The 20516-nt window shown below is 43.9% G+C and overlaps 1 protein-coding gene across 1 annotated transcript in view; it reads left to right on the plus strand.

The window, feature by feature from the left end:
• The window catches only part of TTC29 (tetratricopeptide repeat domain 29), a 321745-nt gene that overhangs the window by 8373 nt on the left and 292856 nt on the right, over window positions 1-20516 (plus strand). Inside the window, exon 2 of the mRNA XM_030192694.1 lies at window positions 4132-4242. Within this exon, the coding sequence (XP_030048554.1) occupies window positions 4139-4242 (104 nt within the window). The 5' untranslated portion in view covers window positions 4132-4138. The remainder of the gene's footprint in view (window positions 1-4131; window positions 4243-20516) is intronic.

Below are 20516 nucleotides of genomic sequence, written 5' to 3' on the forward strand. Positions count from 1 at the left end.
TCCCCCGGTAGTTCCTGACCCCTGGACCTCCCTGCTGCGACCCTCTTGAGCCCCCCTTCCCGCCGCCAACCGTCCCCCGCTGTCGCGTACCTGTGCTGACAGGGGACCCCAACCCCCGCCAGCCGAAGTCCTGTTGTCGGCCGCGCAGCGTGGAGCCGTGGACAAATGATTAAATTTGAATCAGTTTGTGTTCGTGCGTCCAACGTCAGAAGCACGCACACAAACAGATTCCAACTTGATCACGTCATTTGTCCACGCCGCGAATCACGGCATGATGGGTCCAGTTACGTCAGCTGGGGCTTCGGAGCCCAGTGAAGAAAGTTACGGACACAGGCAGGCAGGTTCATAGAACGTTGGTAGTGAGAATTATATATATAGATTAGGATTTATTTACCGCCTTTTTGAAGGAATTCACTCAAGGCGGTGTACAGTAAGAATAGATCAAACATGTTTTTCTCTTTTGAAAATGAGCCCCAAAGTATCCAGACCTGTTTTGGGTCTGGATACTGTAAAAGTGGAAAACATCTAGCTTCAGGCATAATGTTTCTATAAGATACTCGTACCAAACATATCATATACTCCGGTGCTTCGCCGTGCACAGTTCGAAAAACAAGGCAACAAAGCTTAAATACCACCTGTGCCTTTACTGATAACCAGTGCAGCCGTAACAATAATGGGGGATCTCTATCAAATCGAGAAAACTTAAATATTAGTCACATAAATGTTTAATTTCTTTGGATTCTAATAATTACCTGTTTTTTGATCTTAAGAAACTACAAGAGTTTATTGAACTTAAGGATCGGATGAAGATTCCTCTGCAGCAGGTTCCCTTAGTTCACACTGAACCGGCTGCAATCACTGATTAGCCTTCCTACTACTACTACTACTATTTAGCATTTCTATAGCGCTACAAGGCATACGCAGCGCTGCACAAACATAGAAGAAAGACAGTCCCTGCTCAAAGAGCTTACAATCTAATAGACAAAAAATAAATAAAGTAAGCAAATCAAATCAATTAATGTGAACGGGAAGGAAGAGAGGAGGGTAGGTGGAGGCGAGTGGTTACAAGTGGTTACGAGTCAAAAGCAATGTTAAAGAGGTGGGCTTTCAGTCTAGATTTAAAGGTGGCCAAGGATGGGGCAAGACGTAGGGGCTCAGGAAGTTTATTCCAGGCGTAGGGTGCAGCGAGACAGAAGGCGCGAAGTCTGGAGTTGGCAGTAGTGGAGAAGGGAACAGATAAGAAGGATTTATCCATGGAGCGGAGTGCTAATATAAGATTAACTAGTTTGAGTTTTTCTTTTTTCCTTTTTTTTCTAAATCTTGGGTCCTCGTATTTTGTGGGCAATCATATGGGAATTTTTTTTGCTTAGAAGGGAAAATTTATTTTCTTTATTGTATTTTTCTGTTTTTCTGTATACATTTATGTGATAAATGTGAATGTACATGATAAAAATGATAAATAAATAAATATTAGTCACATGATGGTATTTAATAGTGTCTGAAGCCTTTTTAAAACAGTATCCTTACAACCTAAGTAGATGATATCACAATAATCGATATGTGATAATACAATGGTCTGCACAATTGATCGAAACATTTCAAAAAGTAAAATTTGATCTTATATGACATAATTTCCATAACATAATAAACACCTTATGGGCTACTGCATTCACCTGTTCTTCAACCGAAAGATATTTATCAAAGATTATACCCAAAACTAAGAGATGACTCCAATGGAAAATTTAATATTCAACCTGATTGAAACCCTTTAAGGATGCATAGATTCCATTGCCACATAACTTTGTGCTCTTCCCAGTCTTTACCCACTTCTGTATCAGCTGATTTTAGGTTTTCAAAATAAGGTTAGTCTACGCCAAGCCTCCCTGCAGGCCACTGGTGACCCCCCATATTGCTTTGTCTTCCTCTATGGATTCTTTTATTTCTTATAACAGTCTTAGGAGCCATTTTACTAAGCCACATAAGCACCTACGCACGCCAAACGCATGTCAATTTTGAGTTACCGCCCAGCTACCGTGTGGCCCTTGCGGTAATTTCATTTTTGATACGTCCATTATGCACGCTGGAAAATAAATTTTATTTTCTGGTGCATGGCAGAAACCAGGCAGTAATCGTCATTCTACGCGTGTAGACAATTACCGCATGGTTAATGCGTGAGACCTTACACTAAGTCAATGGCTGGCAATAAGTTTTCAGACCCAAAATGGACGCGCGGCAATTTTTATTTTGCCGCACGTCCATTTTCGGCAAAAATAAAAAAAAGACCTTCTTTACTGGTGAACTGAAAAATGGATCTGCACGTGCCTACACTAGCACAGCCCATTTTTCGGCGCACCTTAGTAAAAGGGCCCCTTACTGAAGTAGTGTCATCCATGCGTTTCTCTACTTCATCTGTAGATCCACTAACAACTTTGGAATAAGCTCCATATTTACATTTACTCTGAGACTTCATTTTCTACCTGTTATTATTGTTTGGTCATCTCTCATGATCTTACAACTCTCACCTTATGAGGGTTGCCTTTTGTCTATTATTTAGTTTTATATCACATAAACAACCCCCCTCCACTCGACCCTAATGGAGCTGGGAAAGCATCTACCTTATTCGAACACAACATAATCTTTTATCTGCTCTCTACAGGATTGGCAAATGCCTTTACGGTACTGTGTAAGCCACATTGAGCCTGCAAATAGGTGGGAAAATGTGGGGTACAAATGCAACAAACAAACAAATAAATAAATATGTGTACGAGAAGAATCCTGGGGTGATGAATGGACTGTTTTGGTGGAACACTGTTCAGCTGTGTTTCCAATATAAATGTTCTGTTGATTGTAAATGTAATCATTTGTGTTTGTTGGAGAAAAAAATGGAAGCCATTTACTGATTTGCTTGAGCAAGGTTAATATATATGTACTGCTTCAGATGGAATTTTTAGTTATAGCGTTTCTTTTGCAATTTGTACTCTTGAAAAAGTTACGTTCATACTTACATTATGGATTTCATGTAGGCCCAACTTGTGCTAACATATTGTTCTAGATTAGTCACATGGCTGTATCTCTGCTTGCTTATGACTCCCCTATTTGCTATAAAGTTTTGTTTGTGTTTGTGTTTTGTTTACTCTTTGAAAAACAATAAAGGTATTGAATTAAAAAAAAAAATGTATAAGTTGTTCTACATGTGTAAATAATAGTTTGAAGTGAGCTCTATTTACATATGGAAGCACTGGTGATGCACAATTTTAAATATCTGTGGAGGAAATATATTGAGAGCAATCTCCAGATCAAATGTGCTTAATGTATTTTACAAGGGCACTGCATGATAAATGCTGCCATCTTTCAAAATGGCAGTGCTTGATGCCTAATGATGCATTGAAATGTACTGCTAGGGTTCAGGCACTGCTATTTTGAAGGCAAGAGTGATTGGACATCTGGGTTGTCTGGTGGAGATACTGAAGAGGAAGAAGGAGATGTTGCAGCTAATGGGGGTGGGGGAGAGAGAAGATGTGCTGGACCTAATGGGGTTAGGAAAGAAAGAGAGAAGATGTTGGACCTAGTGAGAGGGGAGGAGAAGGAGCAGTGCTGGACCTGTGGGGGGAGGACTTGGTGGGGGAAAAGGAAGGAAGAAGGAGAAATGCTGGACCTGGTGGTTGGGGCAAGGGTAGGAGAAGGAGGAATGCTGGACTTGGTGGGTGGAAGGGGGAAGGAGAGATGCAGGACATGGTTGAGTAGAGGAAAGGGGGGGGGGGGGAGAAGGAGAGAAGCTTGATCTGGTAGAGTGTAAACTGCCAATGATTTTAGATTGTGCTATCTTTGAGTCTTGAAAATAAATGAATAAGGAGAGATGCTGGTCCTAGTGGGATGGGGGAAAGGGAGGAGATTGATGTCATAAGCCTAGATAAAGGGCGCATTCAAAAGAGCCTCAGATTGATGGGGATAAGTGTCATTGGCACACATTGGTCACAGTTATGTCTCGCAAAGGAAGATAAATATCTACTCTCTTTCAGCCCTTTTGGATCCAAAGTGGCTCCGACTAAAAAAAATAGTGAACACCACTGCAGTAAGCTCTTAAAGGACAGAAATTTAAATGTTTTATACATTTCTTTTTTTTTTAATAAGGAAAACAATGAGTGCTGTATCAGCTTTGCCAATTCAACTTGCGAATAAACTTTCTATACCAACACAACAAACAGCTATCACCAAATCAGCCCCAGAGAGCGAAAACTATGAGTAAGCGTCTTTTAAATTTTTTTATTAATAACCTTTATTTCAGTGTTTAAATTGTTTTTATTTTAATTTTTGTAGTGCATACAAATCTCATATTATAACTGTATAAAACTATTACTTTGATTTACTGAGTCAGGTTGTTACTCTTTTATATCATCTTTAAAAGGCATCACATTTGTCTCTATGTTTCTACTACATTCTAAGTACTACGCTGCAGTAGTGTAGGCGTGTGTTTTGGCCTTTACTGTGGGTGGGAAAAAGTTGGGGTTTTTTAATGGGCCAGAAAATGGGTGTGCGCTGAAATTAAAACTAGTGCACACCTATTTACAGCCTGAGCCCTTACCATCACCCATTGACTTAGTGGTAAGGGCTGACATGCTACCTGCATGGTAGCCATACAGTATGTGGCCCCTGAGGTAAGAAATAGAAAATTATTTTCTACTGCGGGATTTGGCATGTGCCAATCTCAAAATTACCGCTGGGTGCATGCACTAGCCTAGCGTTAGTGCCAACTTGGCATGCGCTACCCGTGCCTTAGTAAAAGGGCCCCTAAATTCTCTATGCCTTAGTATTGCAGGTGAAAGCAATTTTATGAGTTGCATTTTCAAAATTAAAATTGCTCTATTATTTATGACTTTTGTTTTCATGAGTGGATTTCAGGTTAGTGTTGCAAATATTGTGTTTGTTAATGTAGCATGTTAATTTGAGTTAAGTGCATAGTTAGTCAATACAGTACATTAGGAATAATGCTGCTTGCATTATTCAATGTTCATTAATATGTGTTAAGCTTCTTAACACATTAATGCACATTCCATAGCGTCCCATAGATCAATCCAGAGACTGGTGGGTTATGTCCCTCTGCCAGTAGGTGGAGATAGAGCTCTACGATCGAGCGTTCTCGATAATCACGTCCAGGTGAGGAGTTCCTGCCATAGACCTCATGGCTCGAGGAGTCAATGCGAAGGTTCCACAATTTTTCAGCAGGGGCAGGGATCCCCTCTCTCGGGGGATTGATGCTCTTCTTCAGCCATGGCCCCTGTCCAACCTCCTGTATGTGTTTCCGCCTTGGCCCATGATAGGCAGGCTAATAGGTCGTGTGTCTCGTCACCCTGGTCGGGTGATTGTCGTGGCTCTGGATTGGCCCAGGCGTCCATGGTACACAGATCTGGTCCACCTTCGAGTAGACAATCCTTTGCGGCTGCCGGCTCGGGGGTTGTTACGTCAGGGTCCGATCATTATGGAGGATCCCTCCCCGTTTGGTCTTACGTCATCTGCCATTTGGATGCCCAGTCTCCCAATCTTGTAAGGTCCTCTTGTAATTTTTCATAATCCTCTTGCGATTTGACAACTTTGAATAACTTTGTGTTGTCAGCAAATTTAATTACCTCACTAGTTACTCTCATCTCTAGATCATTTATAAATATGTTAAAAAGCAGCGGTCCCAGGACTACACTATCTACCCTTCTCCGTTGAGAATACTGACCATTTAACCCTATTCTCTGTTTTCTACCCTTTGGGCACCATTACATCAGCTTCACAGACCTCAGACAGGATCTCCAGCACTACTGGGTTGGTGAGTGTGGCTGCAGCTTCTGTGATGGCAGCGGAGCTGGTTAAACACTGCTCTTGCTGTGGCAAGCAAAGAGCAGTGTCAGGGTAGTGTTTGGGGGTCACTATACCCTGAGCATAAGATGCCACCTAAATCCTTTTCCTCGGTGGTGATCCTAGTGTGGAGCTTAGGATCATGTAGCTATAATTTGGGTTAGTCTTCCCAATGTGCCTCTCTAAGTTCCCCCAATGTATTTACCATACATGAACTTTATTCTACCACAATATCACCTTGTATTTGTTCATACCGGAAATGGCAGACGCCGTTACGGTACTATGTAAGCCATAGTAGAACGAGAGGACATGATATGAGAGTGAAGGGGGGCAGACTCAAGAAAAATGTCAGGAAGTATTTTTTCACGGAGAGAGTGGTAGATACTTGGAATGCCCTCCCGCGGGAGGTGGTGGAGATGAAAACGGTAACGGAATTCAAGCATGCGTGGGATAAACATAAAGGAATCCTGTGCAGAAGGAATGGATCCTCAGAAGCTTAGCCGAGATTGGGAGGCGGGGCTGGTGTTTGGGTGGTGGGGCTAGTTCTGGGCAAGACTTCTACGGTCTGTGTCCTGAAAATGGCAGATATAAATCAAGGTAAGGTATACACAAGAAGTAGCACATATGAGTTTATCTTGTTGGGCAGACTAGATGGACCGTGCAGGTCTTTTTCTGCTGTCATCTACTATGATACTATCCAGCTTATAATTGAAAAAGAAAAACGCCTATATTGCGACCCAAATCGGGAGATAGACGTTTATCTCACAAAAACGAATAAAGCGGTATAATCGAAAGCCGAATTTGGACGTTTTCAACTGCACTCCGTTGCGGATGCGGACAAAGTTGATGGGGGCGTGTCGAAAGGCGTGGTGAAGGCGGAACTGGGGCGTGGTTATCGGGTGATCAGAGATGGGCGCCTTTCGCCGATAATGGAAGAAAAATATTCGTTTTTAGCGATAATTTAGGGCACTTTTCCTGGACCCTGTTTTTCCACGAATAAGGCCCCAAAAAGTGCCCTAAATGACCAGATGACCACTGGAGGGAATCGGGGATGACCTCCCCTAACTCCCCCAGTGGTCACAAACCCCGTCCCACCACAAAATATGCCGTTTCACAACTTTTTATTTTCACCTTCAAATGTCATACCCACCTCCCTGGCAGCAGTATGCAGGTCACTGGAGCAGTTATTAGGGGGTGCAGTGGACTTCAGGCAGGTGGACCCAGGCCCATCCCCCCTCCACCTGTTACACTTGTGCTGGTAAATGGGAGCCCTCCAAACCGCCCCCCAAACCCACTGTACCCACATGTAGGTGCCCCCCTTCACCCCTTAGGGCTATAGTAATGGTGTACACTTGTGGGCGGTGGGTTTTGAGGAAGATTTTGGGGGGCTCAACACCCAAGGGAAGGGTGCTATGCACCTGGGAGCTCTTTTACCTTTTTTTTTGTTTTTGTAAAAGTGCCCCCTAGGGTGCCCGGTTGGTGTCCTGGCATGTGAGGGGGACCAGTGCACTACGACTCCTGGCCTCTCCCACGAACAAATGCCTTGGATTTATTCGTTTTTGAGCTGGGCGCTTTCATTTTCCATTATCACTGAAAAACAAAAACGCCCAGCTCACAAATTGTCGAATAAAACATGGACGTCTATTTTTTTCGAAAATACGGTTCGGTCCGCCCCTTCACGGACCCGTTCTCAGAGATAAACGCCCATGGAGATAGACGTTTTTGTTCAATTATGCCCTTCCACATGTTACATTGAGCCTGCAAATAGGTGGGGAAATGTGGGATACAAATGTAACAAATAAATAAATACATTTTGGATGCCCAGTCTCCTCATCTTCTAAGGTTCTCCTGCAGTTTCTCATAGTCTTTATGCAAGTTAATAACTTTGAACAATTTTGTATCCTTGATCGGAAGGGTGTGGACTGGGAGGTCCTTAATCGGGGGTTATATACATCAGGGTGTCCTTGATCGGGGGGGGGGGGGGGGGTTGTGGATTAGGGAGGCCTTGATCGGAACAATAACAACATAGTTGGTGTTGCTGACAAGCATGGTTATTCAGAACCCACAGGAATCTACAGAACTGGTTGCTGACGTCAATGGTAAATCCAGGTGTGATAGAGACCTGACTTTGACCATAACTTGATAACTACCCCCCTTAAAGTCTTAACCTTTGCAGATGTTCCTTTTCACTTTTTTTAAAAACCATTTTTCTAATTTTATCATAGCTGCCTTTTGGAAAGTTAAATGCTGATGCAGTGGATTTCTCTAGTGTCAATTATTAAATTAGATTCGATGATGTTATTATCATTATTACCTCTCACACTAAGTCCTGCTTTCCACTAAGGACATGACCAGAGTTTTGCTTAGGCTAATGTTGGATAGAAATGCCACAAATAAATAAACAGATAAGTAAATAAATAAAATAGATCATCCTCTTGTTGGTTCCATGAAACATTCGTTTATTTCATACTAGTAAAAAAGCCCTGTTTCTGATGGAAATGAAACGGGGGCTAGCAATGTTTTCTTCTGTGTGCATGTGGGAGTGTGTGTGTCCCTGCCCTCTGGCCTCTCTCCCCTCCCCCCTCTGAGTCCTTCACTGTTACAGAGCCAGCGATTTGATATCGTGCTCTAAAAAGCCCCGTTTCTGATGCAAATGAAACGGGGGCTAGCAATGTTTTCTTCTGTGTGCATGTGGGAGTGTGTGTGTCCCTGCCCTCTGGCCTCTCTCCCCTCCCCCCTCTGAGTCCTTCACTGTTACAGAGCCAGCGATTTGATATCGTGCTCTAAAAAGCCCCGTTTCTGATGGAAATGAAACGGGGGCTAGCAATGTTTTCTTCTGTGTGCATGTGGGAGTGTGTGTGTCCCTGCCCTCTGGCCTCTCTCCCCTCCCCCCTCTGAGTCCTTCACTGTTACAGAGCCAGCGATTTGATATCGTGCTCTAAAAAGCCCCGTTTCTGATGGAAATGAAACGGGGGCTAGCAATGTTTTCTTCTGTGTGCATGTGGGAGTGTGTGTGTCCCTGCCCTCTGGCCTCTCTCCCCTCCCCCCTCTGAGTCCTTCACTGTTACAGAGCCAGCGATTTGATATCGTGCTCTAAAAAGCCCCGTTTCTGATGCAAATGAAACGGGGGCTAGCAATGTTTTCTTCTGTGTGCATGTGGGAGTGTGTGTGTCCCTGCCCTCTGGCCTCTCTCCCCTCCCCCCTCTGAGTCCTTCACTGTTACAGAGCCAGCGATTTGATATCGTGCTCTAAAAAGCCCCGTTTCTGATGCAAATGAAACGGGGGCTAGCAATGTTTTCTTCTGTGTGCATGTGGGAGTGTGTGTGTCCCTGCCCTCTGGCCTCTCTCCCCTCCCCCCTCTGAGTCCTTCACTGTTACAGAGCCAGCGATTTGATATCGTGCTCTAAAAAGCCCCATTTCTGATGCAAATTAAACGGGGGCTAGCAATGTTTTCTTCTGTGTGCATGTGGGAGTGTGTGTGTCCCTGCCCTCTGGCCTCTCTCCCCTCCCGAGTCCTTCACTGTTACAGAGCCAGCAATTTGATTTTGTGCTCTAAAAAGCCCCGTTTCTGATGCAAATGAAACGGGGGCTAGCAATGTTTTCTTCTGTGTGCATGTGGGAGTGTGTGTGTCCCTGCCCTCTGGCCTCTCTCCCCTCCCCCCTCTGAGTCCTTCACTGTTACAGAGCCAGCGATTTGATATCGTGCTCTAAAAAGCCCCGTTTCTGATGCAAATGAAACGGGGGCTAGCAATGTTTTCTTCTGTGTGCATGTGGGAGTGTGTGTGTCCCTGCCCTCTGGCCTCTCTCCCCTCCTCCCTCTGAGTCCTTCACTGTTACAGAGCCAGCGATTTGATATCGTGCTCTAAAAAGCCCCATTTCTGATGCAAATGAAACGGGGGCTAGCAATGTTTTCTTCTGTGTGCATGTGGGAGTGTGTGTGTCCCTGCCCTCTGGCCTCTCTCCCCTCCCCCCTCTGAGTCCTTCACTGTTACAGAGCCAGCGATTTGATATCGTGCTCTAAAAAGCCCCGTTTCTGATGCAAATGAAACGGGGGCTAGCAATGTTTTCTTCTGTGTGCATGTGGGAGTGTGTGTGTCCCTGCCCTCTGGCCTCTCTCCCCTCCCCCCTCTGAGTCCTTCACTGTTACAGAGCCAGCGATTTGATATCGTGCTCTAAAAAGCCCCGTTTCTGATGCAAATGAAACGGGGGCTAGCAATGTTTTCTTCTGTGTGCATGTGGGAGTGTGTGTGTCCCTGCCCTCTGGCCTCTCTCCCCTCCCCCCTCTGAGTCCTTCACTGTTACAGAGCCAGCGATTTGATATCGTGCTCTAAAAAGCCCCGTTTCTGATGCAAATTAAACGGGGGCTAGCAATGTTTTCTTCTGTGTGCATGTGGGAGTGTGTGTGTCCCTGCCCTCTGGCCTCTCTCCCCTCCCCCCTCTGAGTCCTTCACTGTTACAGAGCCAGCAATTTGATTTTGTGCTCTAAAAAGCCCCGTTTCTGATGCAAATTAAACGGGGGCTAGCAATGTTTTCTTCTGTGTGCATGTGGGAGTGTGTGTGTCCCTGCCCTCTGGCCTCTCTCCCCTCCCCCCTCTGAGTCCTTCACTGTTACAGAGCCAGCGATTTGATATCGTGCTCTAAAAAGCCCCGTTTCTGATGCAAATGAAACGGGGGCTAGCAATGTTTTCTTCTGTGTGCATGTGGGAGTGTGTGTGTCCCTGCCCTCTGGCCTCTCTCCCCTCCCCCCTCTGAGTCCTTCACTGTTACAGAGCCAGCGATTTGATATCGTGCTCTAAAAAGCCCCGTTTCTGATGCAAATGAAACGGGGGCTAGCAATGTTTTCTTCTGTGTGCATGTGGGAGTGTGTGTGTCCCTGCCCTCTGGCCTCTCTCCCCTCCCCCCTCTGAGTCCTTCACTGTTACAGAGCCAGCGATTTGATTTTGTGCTCTGCTGTTTTCCTTCACTGACTGTGTTACAGAGAGGGCGGGGCAGACACTCATAGGGAAACCGGATATCTCGCCCCCTTCACACTTCCGGCTGGAGGCTTCATAGAACGTTGGCGTTGCCTTTTATATAGAGAGATAGGATCTTTACTTCTCTAGCATTTCCTGATGTGACATTTATCCAGTCAATACAAGGGTAATTGAAATCAGAGACCCAATAAAGAAAACAGCCCAGTTTTCTGACTTTGAACTTGTGATAGAAGAGAATTTGCAGCTTTATTGATAAAATCTGTTTAATTTTATACAAAAGCAAACATTTTTGGATTGTTTAAATAGTCTAAAATTCTTTTGCAATAGATAAACAGTTTTAGCATAGAGCTTCAAGAGGTAGATGTTAGATAACTTAACTAGGCTTAAAATCTTTCTATTCCCGTACCTTTTAATGATATAGGCTGTAACAATTAATTTTAAACTACTGCAAAGGAATTGTAGACAATTTAAATAATCTTAATTACAGGAACTCCAGTGTTGTAGATTACCTTATCATCATGTGTACTGCAGCTTGGGGGAGGGGGTGGGAGAAGACATCTTGACTGGCAAGATGAATACTGTCATCAGTATTTGGGGATTATATGTGGTTACAACCAAGACTCCATCATGTTTGGCTGCCTATATGGTTGGCATGGTGGAAACTTGACAACTAGTGTTTAAACATGCATGGCTCGGGCCCCACACAGAATTTTGGACTTGGCTTTGGCTGTCTTGTTGGGCAGACTGGATGGACCATGTGGGTCTTTATCTGCCATCATTTACTGTGTTTCTGTGTGAAATTCAATAGATTTTATCAATAAAGCTACAAATAATCTTGTATCACAAGATCAAAGTCACCAAATCGCAGAGCAAACTAATGTTCTCTTACCCACATACATTTCCTCTTCTCTCAAAACTCCCTCATGGCCTGATGCTCAGAACTCTGGCACTATAGGTACCAGCGCCAGGAAATACCACAGGAACAGTGCAGAAAAAAACTTCCCAATTCTCAACACTAATAGCATGCAAATTATATGCACGCTGTTAGTGTTGAGCATTGGGAAGTTATTTTTCTGACCTCTTCTTCCCATTATGGCTCCCTGGTGCTGATTGGTGGGGCGAAAGGAAGCACCTTCCAAAAGAGGTTTGGGCGAGAATCTATCCACTGCAAAACAGTTCCGGTTGCAGCCCATTGTCTTCTTTTCCCACCTGTGAGCTGGCTCGTGGGCAGCTAGCTATGGCTGGCTCTCATGCTATATGTGACCCTCTGCCTCCTCAAGATAATGTGGATCCGCTACCTCTGGAGCTGGTGACCAGGACAGCAATGTCTGATGAGAAATCTCTCTTCAGACACCCTAACAACAGTTCAGAGCTGGCATTAGGTTTTCAGTGGTAAGGGTAGGGTTCGGTTTGTGCGCTATTTTTGAGCATTGGGAAGGAATAGATAAGGATTTCATTTACATAGGATTGATTTCACTTTAATGCTACTTGTGGCCATCTTTGGCACTCATGTTTTCCCCAGCGTTAGTGCTCTCTGAACATTCTGTGCGCCCTAACACCGTGGCTATTGCAGTTCTAATCGCCTCTAGCATCGGCGTTAGGTTCTGAGCTTTGGCCTGTCAGCAAAGAAGATACTTGGATCGTTTCCTTTTATGGGGTCCTTTTATTAAAGCTTAGCATGCGCTGATGGACATTAGAGAATGCTAAATGCTGAGGCTCCAATGCTCAGAACTCCAGAGGTAAGCCAACATCACCGAAACTATACCACAGAAAATTAGCTTGCCAATGCTCAAAGGAAATGGTATGTGCACTGTTAAAGCGAAAGCAAGGAGACAGGATGTGCTTGGTACATGCGCAGAAGAGTTTTATGGTTAGCCCAGCCGCTGTGCACATGCGCCAGGCAAACCCTAACGTGAAGCACACATTGGCGTCTGTTTTCTGCACCTTGAGCTTAAATTTTTTTTTTTATTTACTTGGAAGGCTTATATTTAAAAGCAGGAAACAGGCACCCCTGTGCCCTTGTGCCAGGGGGGTAGGGGGAGGGAGAAGGCCACTGGGCTACCAGGGAACTTTTCTTGGGGGGGGGGGGGGGGTTAAGGGGTCTGGAGTTCCACAGGACCTCTAGCCCCTTGTGTGCGGGGGGTGGGGGGAACCTTCCATTTGACAGGTTGGGCTTTTTTTTTTGGCAGCCCAAACCTGTAAAACAAATTCTGTGGCAGCATTGTGCAAGCACAGTCCTCCCACAGAAGTACACCAATGATCAGACCTCCAGTTCCCTTGACCCCCCCGACACAAGTTCTTGCCACCTTGCCAACACTTCTTCCTTTAAGCATAGTGGAGTCTGTCCCCAGTTGCATTTGGGGAATGAGAAGTTGTTCCCTTTGCTTTGTAGTTCCAACCAGGGAGCTTCCTTTGAGCTGAGTTTGGATGTCATAAGAGTCTAGGGTGTTTACGGTTCAACTTTTCACAATGGGAACCTTGCAGTGTGTAATAGTTCTGTCTGGTGGGGAGAGTTTCTAGCCTCCCTGGACCTCAAGGAAACATACTTTCATATTTTCATATTCTCAGTGCTCCTTGCTGCAGAGGGATCTTAGCGATTTATGACCATGTCATTCAGCCTTTCCACGTTGCCAAAGACATTTTTGCAAGGTTATGGTGGTAGTGGCAGCTTTCCTTCGTGAGGATGGATTGCAGGTTCATCCATACCTCGTGACTGGCTAATTTGCAGCTCTATCAAGAGACTCTGCAAATTTCAACCAAGATACCTACTCGTCTTCAGTCCTTAGAATTGGTAATCAGTGTCACCAAGAGTCAGTTGTTTCCAGCACAAATTGTGGCTTATCGGGAAGTGCGGTTCCATATAGGCTTGGTAAGTCCTTTCTTCATTTCGCTCCTCAGCAACAGGTGCCAACCCAAGTCAGGCTTTACTTTCCCTACCAGGTCCAGGCTATGGGAAAAGGTTCAAGTTATAGGCACAAGGTTCTCTTTCTTGGACATTCCCCCATGGACCTGATTCCATATCAGACTACTTCAGGAGTTCCTACTCTGCTTTAGTCCCCATCTCTATGGTTCCCTTCAAGCCAACTTAATCTCAATGGGTGATTTCAACACAGCTTTCTGCTGACATTTCAGAAGTTCTCTCTCCCTGGAGGTGGCTGTCTACAGCTTGTAGGCTGCTATGGTGTGCTGTAGCTGGCGGCAACAGATTTCGGATCCCTTCCAGAAGGTAGACAGTTGACTGCCTCCTCACTTGCTAGATGTAGAGTCGTAGAATAGGCATCAGTGTGAAGCTAAAGAGCTGTTCACATAAGCACCATTTTATTCAAAATCCTTTTAGGGGAGCAGCTGCTCCCCTTGCACCCCACCTAGCTATGCCTCTGCATAGTGGGGCAGTGCCTGGGATGACCCACTGAGCAGAAGTGACTTCCTACATAGCCTTATGCATTGCTACTGTAGCAATCTTCACCATTTTAAGATTAGCAGATGCAGCGGTGGCAGGATCAGAAGCAGACATATTCAGAACCTGGAGAGCCTTAGGTATATAGGAGGGTGGTGACTCCTTACGAAAAACCCACACTGAGGTAGGATCATCAGATTCCTGACCTGCTGAGCAGAAATGCCTCCCGGCATACCCTCATGCGGTCCTTTGGCTGGTCACAAGTAAGGGGATCTGGCTTCAAAAGCCACAGTGACCGTTGACTGAGAGAGGCAATTTCTTCAGCTGGCCTCTGTATGGGACAGTCTCTCCCATTGTGGGTGGCAGTTCTTTCTTCCAGAGCACAGTTGACTTCTTTTTCCAAGTCCTATCTGGCTTCCATGGCTGCCCTTTGCAGTTCGGCCACTTGGTCCTCTGTCCTGCTGTGGATAGCTTGTGCAGGTTGCCCACTTGATCTGCTGTCCTTCCCTTGCCAGGCTTTGCAGGCTTGTTGTGGCAGAGCTAGGCATTCCAGATTTGATGTGGCAGCGCATGTAACCGCGGCATGTGGAGCATTGTTCCAGTCTGCTGAGGTTGTAGTACCTGGTCCCACTTGAGGACTGCTTTATGCAGGCAGGAGAAGACTTCCTCTTTCGTCTTCCACTGCTTTGGTATCAACAATACTGAAGATAGGGTGACTGTACATATAGTAAACCTCTGACCCCCCCCCCCCCCTTGCACCAAAAAAAGCCCTGGTGGCCCAATGGATTGCGAACACCCCCCCCCCAACCTGGTGGTCTAGTGGCCCCTTTCCCGGCTCCTACTGTACTTTAGTGGTGGAGGAGGGAGTAGTACACTCCCTCCTCTTCCAGCGCTGCCTTGAAAATGGCAGCGTACAGCCCTGCCCAGTGCATCCTGAGATGCACTGGGTGGGGCATCACCACCATATAAGGGAGTTCGCTGGCTTGGGGTGGGGGCTCAGGGCTCCTGTGGAAGGGGTTCCATTGGGGGGATGAGGGCCTGCTAGCATGCAAATGCATGCTGGACAGTGCTCCCCATTTGTCATGAAACGCCTAGTCACCCATCTGGGGTTACCCTGCGGCCACTCAGAGGGTCTATCCCCAGCACAGCTCAGGTCCGCCTGCACCTGCTGCTTGTGCTCTACACTAGCACCCTTCTCCTACTGACTGGGTCACAACCGCCTCTGGGTGAGTGTCCTGCTACCAAATTATCACCAGTGATTTCTAGGTTACTGGAGGCCACACTCCCAGTGGTTCCTCAGTTCCCAGAAAAGCATTCACAGACCCAACACACAAACCACCAGGATTCTTTATCAGTCCAGACAGCCGGAAAGAACAAACAATTGTGTTTATTCTCATAAAAGTATTGAGCAGTGGAACAAAAATGTGCAAATAGCAAACAGTAACAAGTAACTGAAAAATTGATCAATTAGACTAACTAAATATCTATATACTATCTAAACAGTACCTGAGATCAGGACATATAATTGTTCACAGAGCCTTAGCAAAGAAAGCTATATCTCTCTTCTTCCAGGCTAAGACCGAAGCAACATCCAGCAACAAATGCTGGGTAATTTCAAACCTCCAGGCCAATCAGAGCCCAAGTTTCAAATAAAAACTGGTTACATCACTACAGGCACTTCCTATTATCTGTGTGCCCAAATAAAAGAAAGAGAAGTCAGTCCTCTGTAACAGTTTTAAGAATAAACATGCACCATCTGCTGGCCAAATAGAAGAAATACACTTCAGACATAATTAAAACAGGAAAATATCCAATACATTTTACAAACTTAAAACACACAGTTTCTTCACACCATTCCTCCCCAATGTTCCATAAACCCTAATGCCAGCTCTGAGCTGGCGTAGGGTTTGCCAGGAGCAGTGCACCAATGTTTGGCGCGCTGCCCACTGATCATTGGGGAGGAATAATAAAATTCCTGTTTAGCATGCATTTGTATGCTACTTGCGATCAGAGCCTTCGAGCACGTTTCACACACTCGAGGGTTGCTATCATGGGACAGTAGCAAACGTGGGTGCTAGTATGGCACTAATAGCCTCTAGCTCCCGCGTTTACTTCTGATCATTGGTCTAGGAGTGTCTTATTTTTATACCTATGGACCACATGGTACTTAGCACATGCTAAGCTTTAAAAAAAGGGTCCCTATATATCTTTGTTTCTAGCAGAAATGCTGAAACAGCCCCTTTGATGATTAACACATTAATTAGTCTGCCCCAATGACCTTTGCATAATTCTACCTTCCCTACAGTCTTTTCGTTAACACCTAATTCAGCTCAGTAGCACTGTTTCCTCAGCTTTTGACAAAGAACAGTAAAGTGTATTTTCTGTTTAAGGTTGTTAAGCAATAGAAAAAGAAAAAATGCTAAGGCAAAGGATTTAGACATGATAAGTTAAAACTGACCTTTGAATGCTGTAGGGCTGTAATAGTTAACTTTAAACCTATGGTAAAAGATTCTAAGCCCAGCTGAGCTATCTAAAACTTAGGGCCCTGTGTACTTAGGTGCTCTAGCATTTTAAGCACGCACTAAAAATGAGCACGCGCTAATGTTAGAGAGACACCCATTCCTATGGGTGTCTCTAACATTAGCTCAATCTAATTTTTAGCACATGCCATAAATGCTAGCGTGTCTATAGCACAACGTAGTAAACAGGGCCCTTTTGCTTTTAATGTTCCGGGCTGTAACAATTAACTTTAAAACTATGGCAAATAATTTTAAGCCCTACTGAGCTAATACCTATTTTTAATGCTCTAGGCTGTACTGTTAATTTTAAACTATGGCAAAAGAATGTTATACTATTAAAACAAGCTAATAATGTTTGCTTTTTTATGAAATTCACACAGATTTTATCAATAAAATGACAAATTCTCTTCTATCCCAAGCTCTCAATCACCAATGCCCCAATGCTCAGAACTTTCGCGGTAAGCCAACAGCGCAGAAACTATACCGCCGGAACAGCACAGAAAATTAGCTTGCCAATGCTCAAAGGAAATGGTATGCAAATCATATGTGCTTTAAAGCGAATGCAAGGAGGGGGGACGAGCTCATTTCTAGGATAAGCAGCATAAAATCTGTTTTATTGTTTTGGGGACTCCAGGACAGAGACACTGTGGCTGGGCTGTCTTTTGGAAGGGAAGACAAGTGCCTATAGGAGCAGGTCACAGGCGAGAACTTGTGAACATAAGGAATGACTTTATGTGTCTATTTTTTTCCAGATCTGTGAAGGGAACAGGTCAGCTATTCCTGTGCATGAAAATAAATAATTACATAAGCATTGCCATACTGGGACAGACCGAAGGTCCATGAATGCCAGAATACTGTTTCCAACAGTGGCCTATCCAGGTCAAAAGTACCTGGCAAGATCCCAAAACAGTACAATACATTTTATGCTGCTTATTCTAGAACTAAGCAGTGGGTTTTCCCCAAGTCCATTTTAATAATGGTCTATGGACTTTTCCTTTAGGAAGCCATCCAAACCTTTTTTAAACCCCACTGAGCTAATTACTTTTCCTATATTCTCTGGCAACGAATTCCAGAGTTTAATTATACGTTGAGTGAAGAAATATTTTCTCCAATTTGTTTTAAATTTACTACTTTGTAGATTGATTAGATACCCCCTAGACCTAGTATTTTTGGAAATAGTAAACAAGTAGTTCACGTCTACCCATTCCACTCCACTCATTATTTTATAGACTTCTATCATATCTCCCCTCAGCCGTCTTTTCTCCAAGCTGAAGAGCTCTAGATGCTTTAGCCTTTCCTCATAGGGAAGTCGTTCCATCCCCTTTATCATTTTTGTTGCCCTTCTCTGTACCTTTTCTAATTCTACTATATCTTTTTTGAGATGCGGTGACCAGAATTGAACACAGTACTCAAGGTGCGGTTGCATCATGGAGCGATACAAAGGCATTATAACGTCCTCATTTTTGTTTTCCATTCCTTTCCTAATAATACCTAACATTCTATTTGCTTTCTTAGCAGCTGCCGCACACTGAGCAGAGGGTTTCAACATATCATTAGCGATCATGCCTAGATCCTTTTCCTGGTTGGTGACTCTTAATGCGGAACCTTGCATTACATAACTATAATTCAGGTTCCTCTTTCCCACATGCATCACTTTGCACTTGCTCACATTAAATGTCATCTGCCAATTAGATGCCCAGTCTCCCAGTCTCGTAAGGTCCTCTTGTAATTTTTCACAATTCTTTTGCGATTTAACAACTTTGAATAACTTTGTGTCATCAGCAAATTTAATTACCTCACTAGTTACTCCCATCTCTAGATCATTTATAAATATGTTAAGTAGAGGAGTGTGGTAGCCGTGTTAGTCCACTCTTAAGGTTATCAATAGAAATCAAACAAAATAAAACATGGAAAAGAAAATAAGATGATACCTTTTTTATTGGACATAACTTAATACATTTCTTGATTAGCTTTCGAAGGTTGCCCTTCTTCGTCAGATCGGAAATAAGCAAATGTGCTAGCTGACAGTGTATATAAGTGTAAACTTCCATCACAGAGTGAAAAGGAACAGAAGGGCACACGTCCCTGTAATTTATTCAGCTGCAAACTATGCCAAAATATTTCACAGGACCCCACAGTTACCTACAAAGGAAAGATATTCAACATAAAGGGATCTTTCACTTGCTCATCTTCCAATGTGGTATATATCATTCAGTGTAAAAAATGTAACGAAGGATGCTATATTGGAGAAACAGGCCAGATGCTTAAGACAAGATTCAATTTACATAGACATCACATGAAGAATACAGCCAGTAGGGCCCCCACCCCAGTGGGACAGCACTTCACAGAACCAGGACACTGTACCAGTGATTTCACAGTGAGAATACTGAAAGGTAACTTTAAAACCATACAAGAACGTAAGACCTTTGAAGTCAGAATGATTGAATATTTTAACACCCAACAGAAAGGACCTAACAAGGACCTGGGGTTCCTAGCCCATTATAAACCATAAAGCTGTATGTCTCTGTTGATCACCCCACCCCTCACCTATCCACACCCATCCTGTTAGAATATCAATGATATGCTTTGATATCCCCATGCATTCCTCCTACCCACCCCCATCCTCCCACCCTGTCAGACAGTCATAGTAATGCTTGACTGTTTTCACTTATATACACTGTCAGCTAGCACATTTGCTTATTTCCGATCTGACGAAGAAGGGCAACCTTCGAAAGCTAATCAAGAAATGTATTAAGTTATGTCCAATTAAAAAGGTATCATCTTATTTTCTTTTCCATGTTTTATTTTGTTTGATTTCTATTGATAAATATGTTAGAAAGCAGCAATCCCAACACAGACTTCTGGGCAACCCCACTATCTACTCTTCTCCATTGAGAATACTGACAATTTCACCCTACTCTCTGTTTTCTATCTTTTAACCAGTTTTTAATCCACAATAAGACACTACCTCCTATCCCATGACTTTCCAATTTCCTCTAGAGTCTTTCATGAGGTACTTTGTCAAATGCCTTTTGAAAATCCAAATACACAGTTTCGACTGGCTGACCTTTATCCACAAGTTCATTCACCCCTTCAAAGAAATGTAATAGATTGGTGAGCCAAGATTTCCCTTCACTAAATCCATATTGGCTTTGTCTCATTAATCCATGCTTTTGAATATGCTCTGCAATTTTGTTCTTTATTATAGTCTCTACCATTTTGCCCTGCGCTGACATCAGGCTCACCTGTCTATAATTTCCTGGTTCACCTCTGGAACCTTTTTAAAATAAATTGGCCTCCAATCTTCCGGAACCACACTTGATTTTAAAGATAAATTACATATTACTAACAATAGTTCTGCAAGTTCATTTTTCAATCCAATCAGTATTCTGGGATGAATACAATCTGGTCCAGGAGATTTGCTACTCTTCAATTTGTCAAATTGCACCATTACATCCTCCAGGTTTATAGAGATTTCATTCAGTTTCTCTGACTCGTTAACTTCGAATATCATTTCTGCCACCGGTATCTCTCCCAAATAGACCGAAGCAAAGAATTCATTTAATCTCTCTGCTATGGATTTGTTTTCCCTGATTGCCCTTTTTACCCCTCGGTCGTCTAGCAGTCCAACAGATTTTTTTGTTGGCTTCTTGTTTTTAATATACCTAAAAATTTTTTTACTTTATGTTTTTGCCTCCAACGCAATCTTTTTTCAAAGTATCTCTTTGCCTTCCTTATCAGTGCTTTGCCTTTGACTTGCCATTACTTATGCTGTTTCTTATTATT

Source organism: Microcaecilia unicolor, chromosome 2, assembly GCF_901765095.1.
Source record: "Microcaecilia unicolor chromosome 2, aMicUni1.1, whole genome shotgun sequence".
NCBI classification, from domain to species: Eukaryota; Metazoa; Chordata; class Amphibia; order Gymnophiona; family Siphonopidae; genus Microcaecilia; species Microcaecilia unicolor.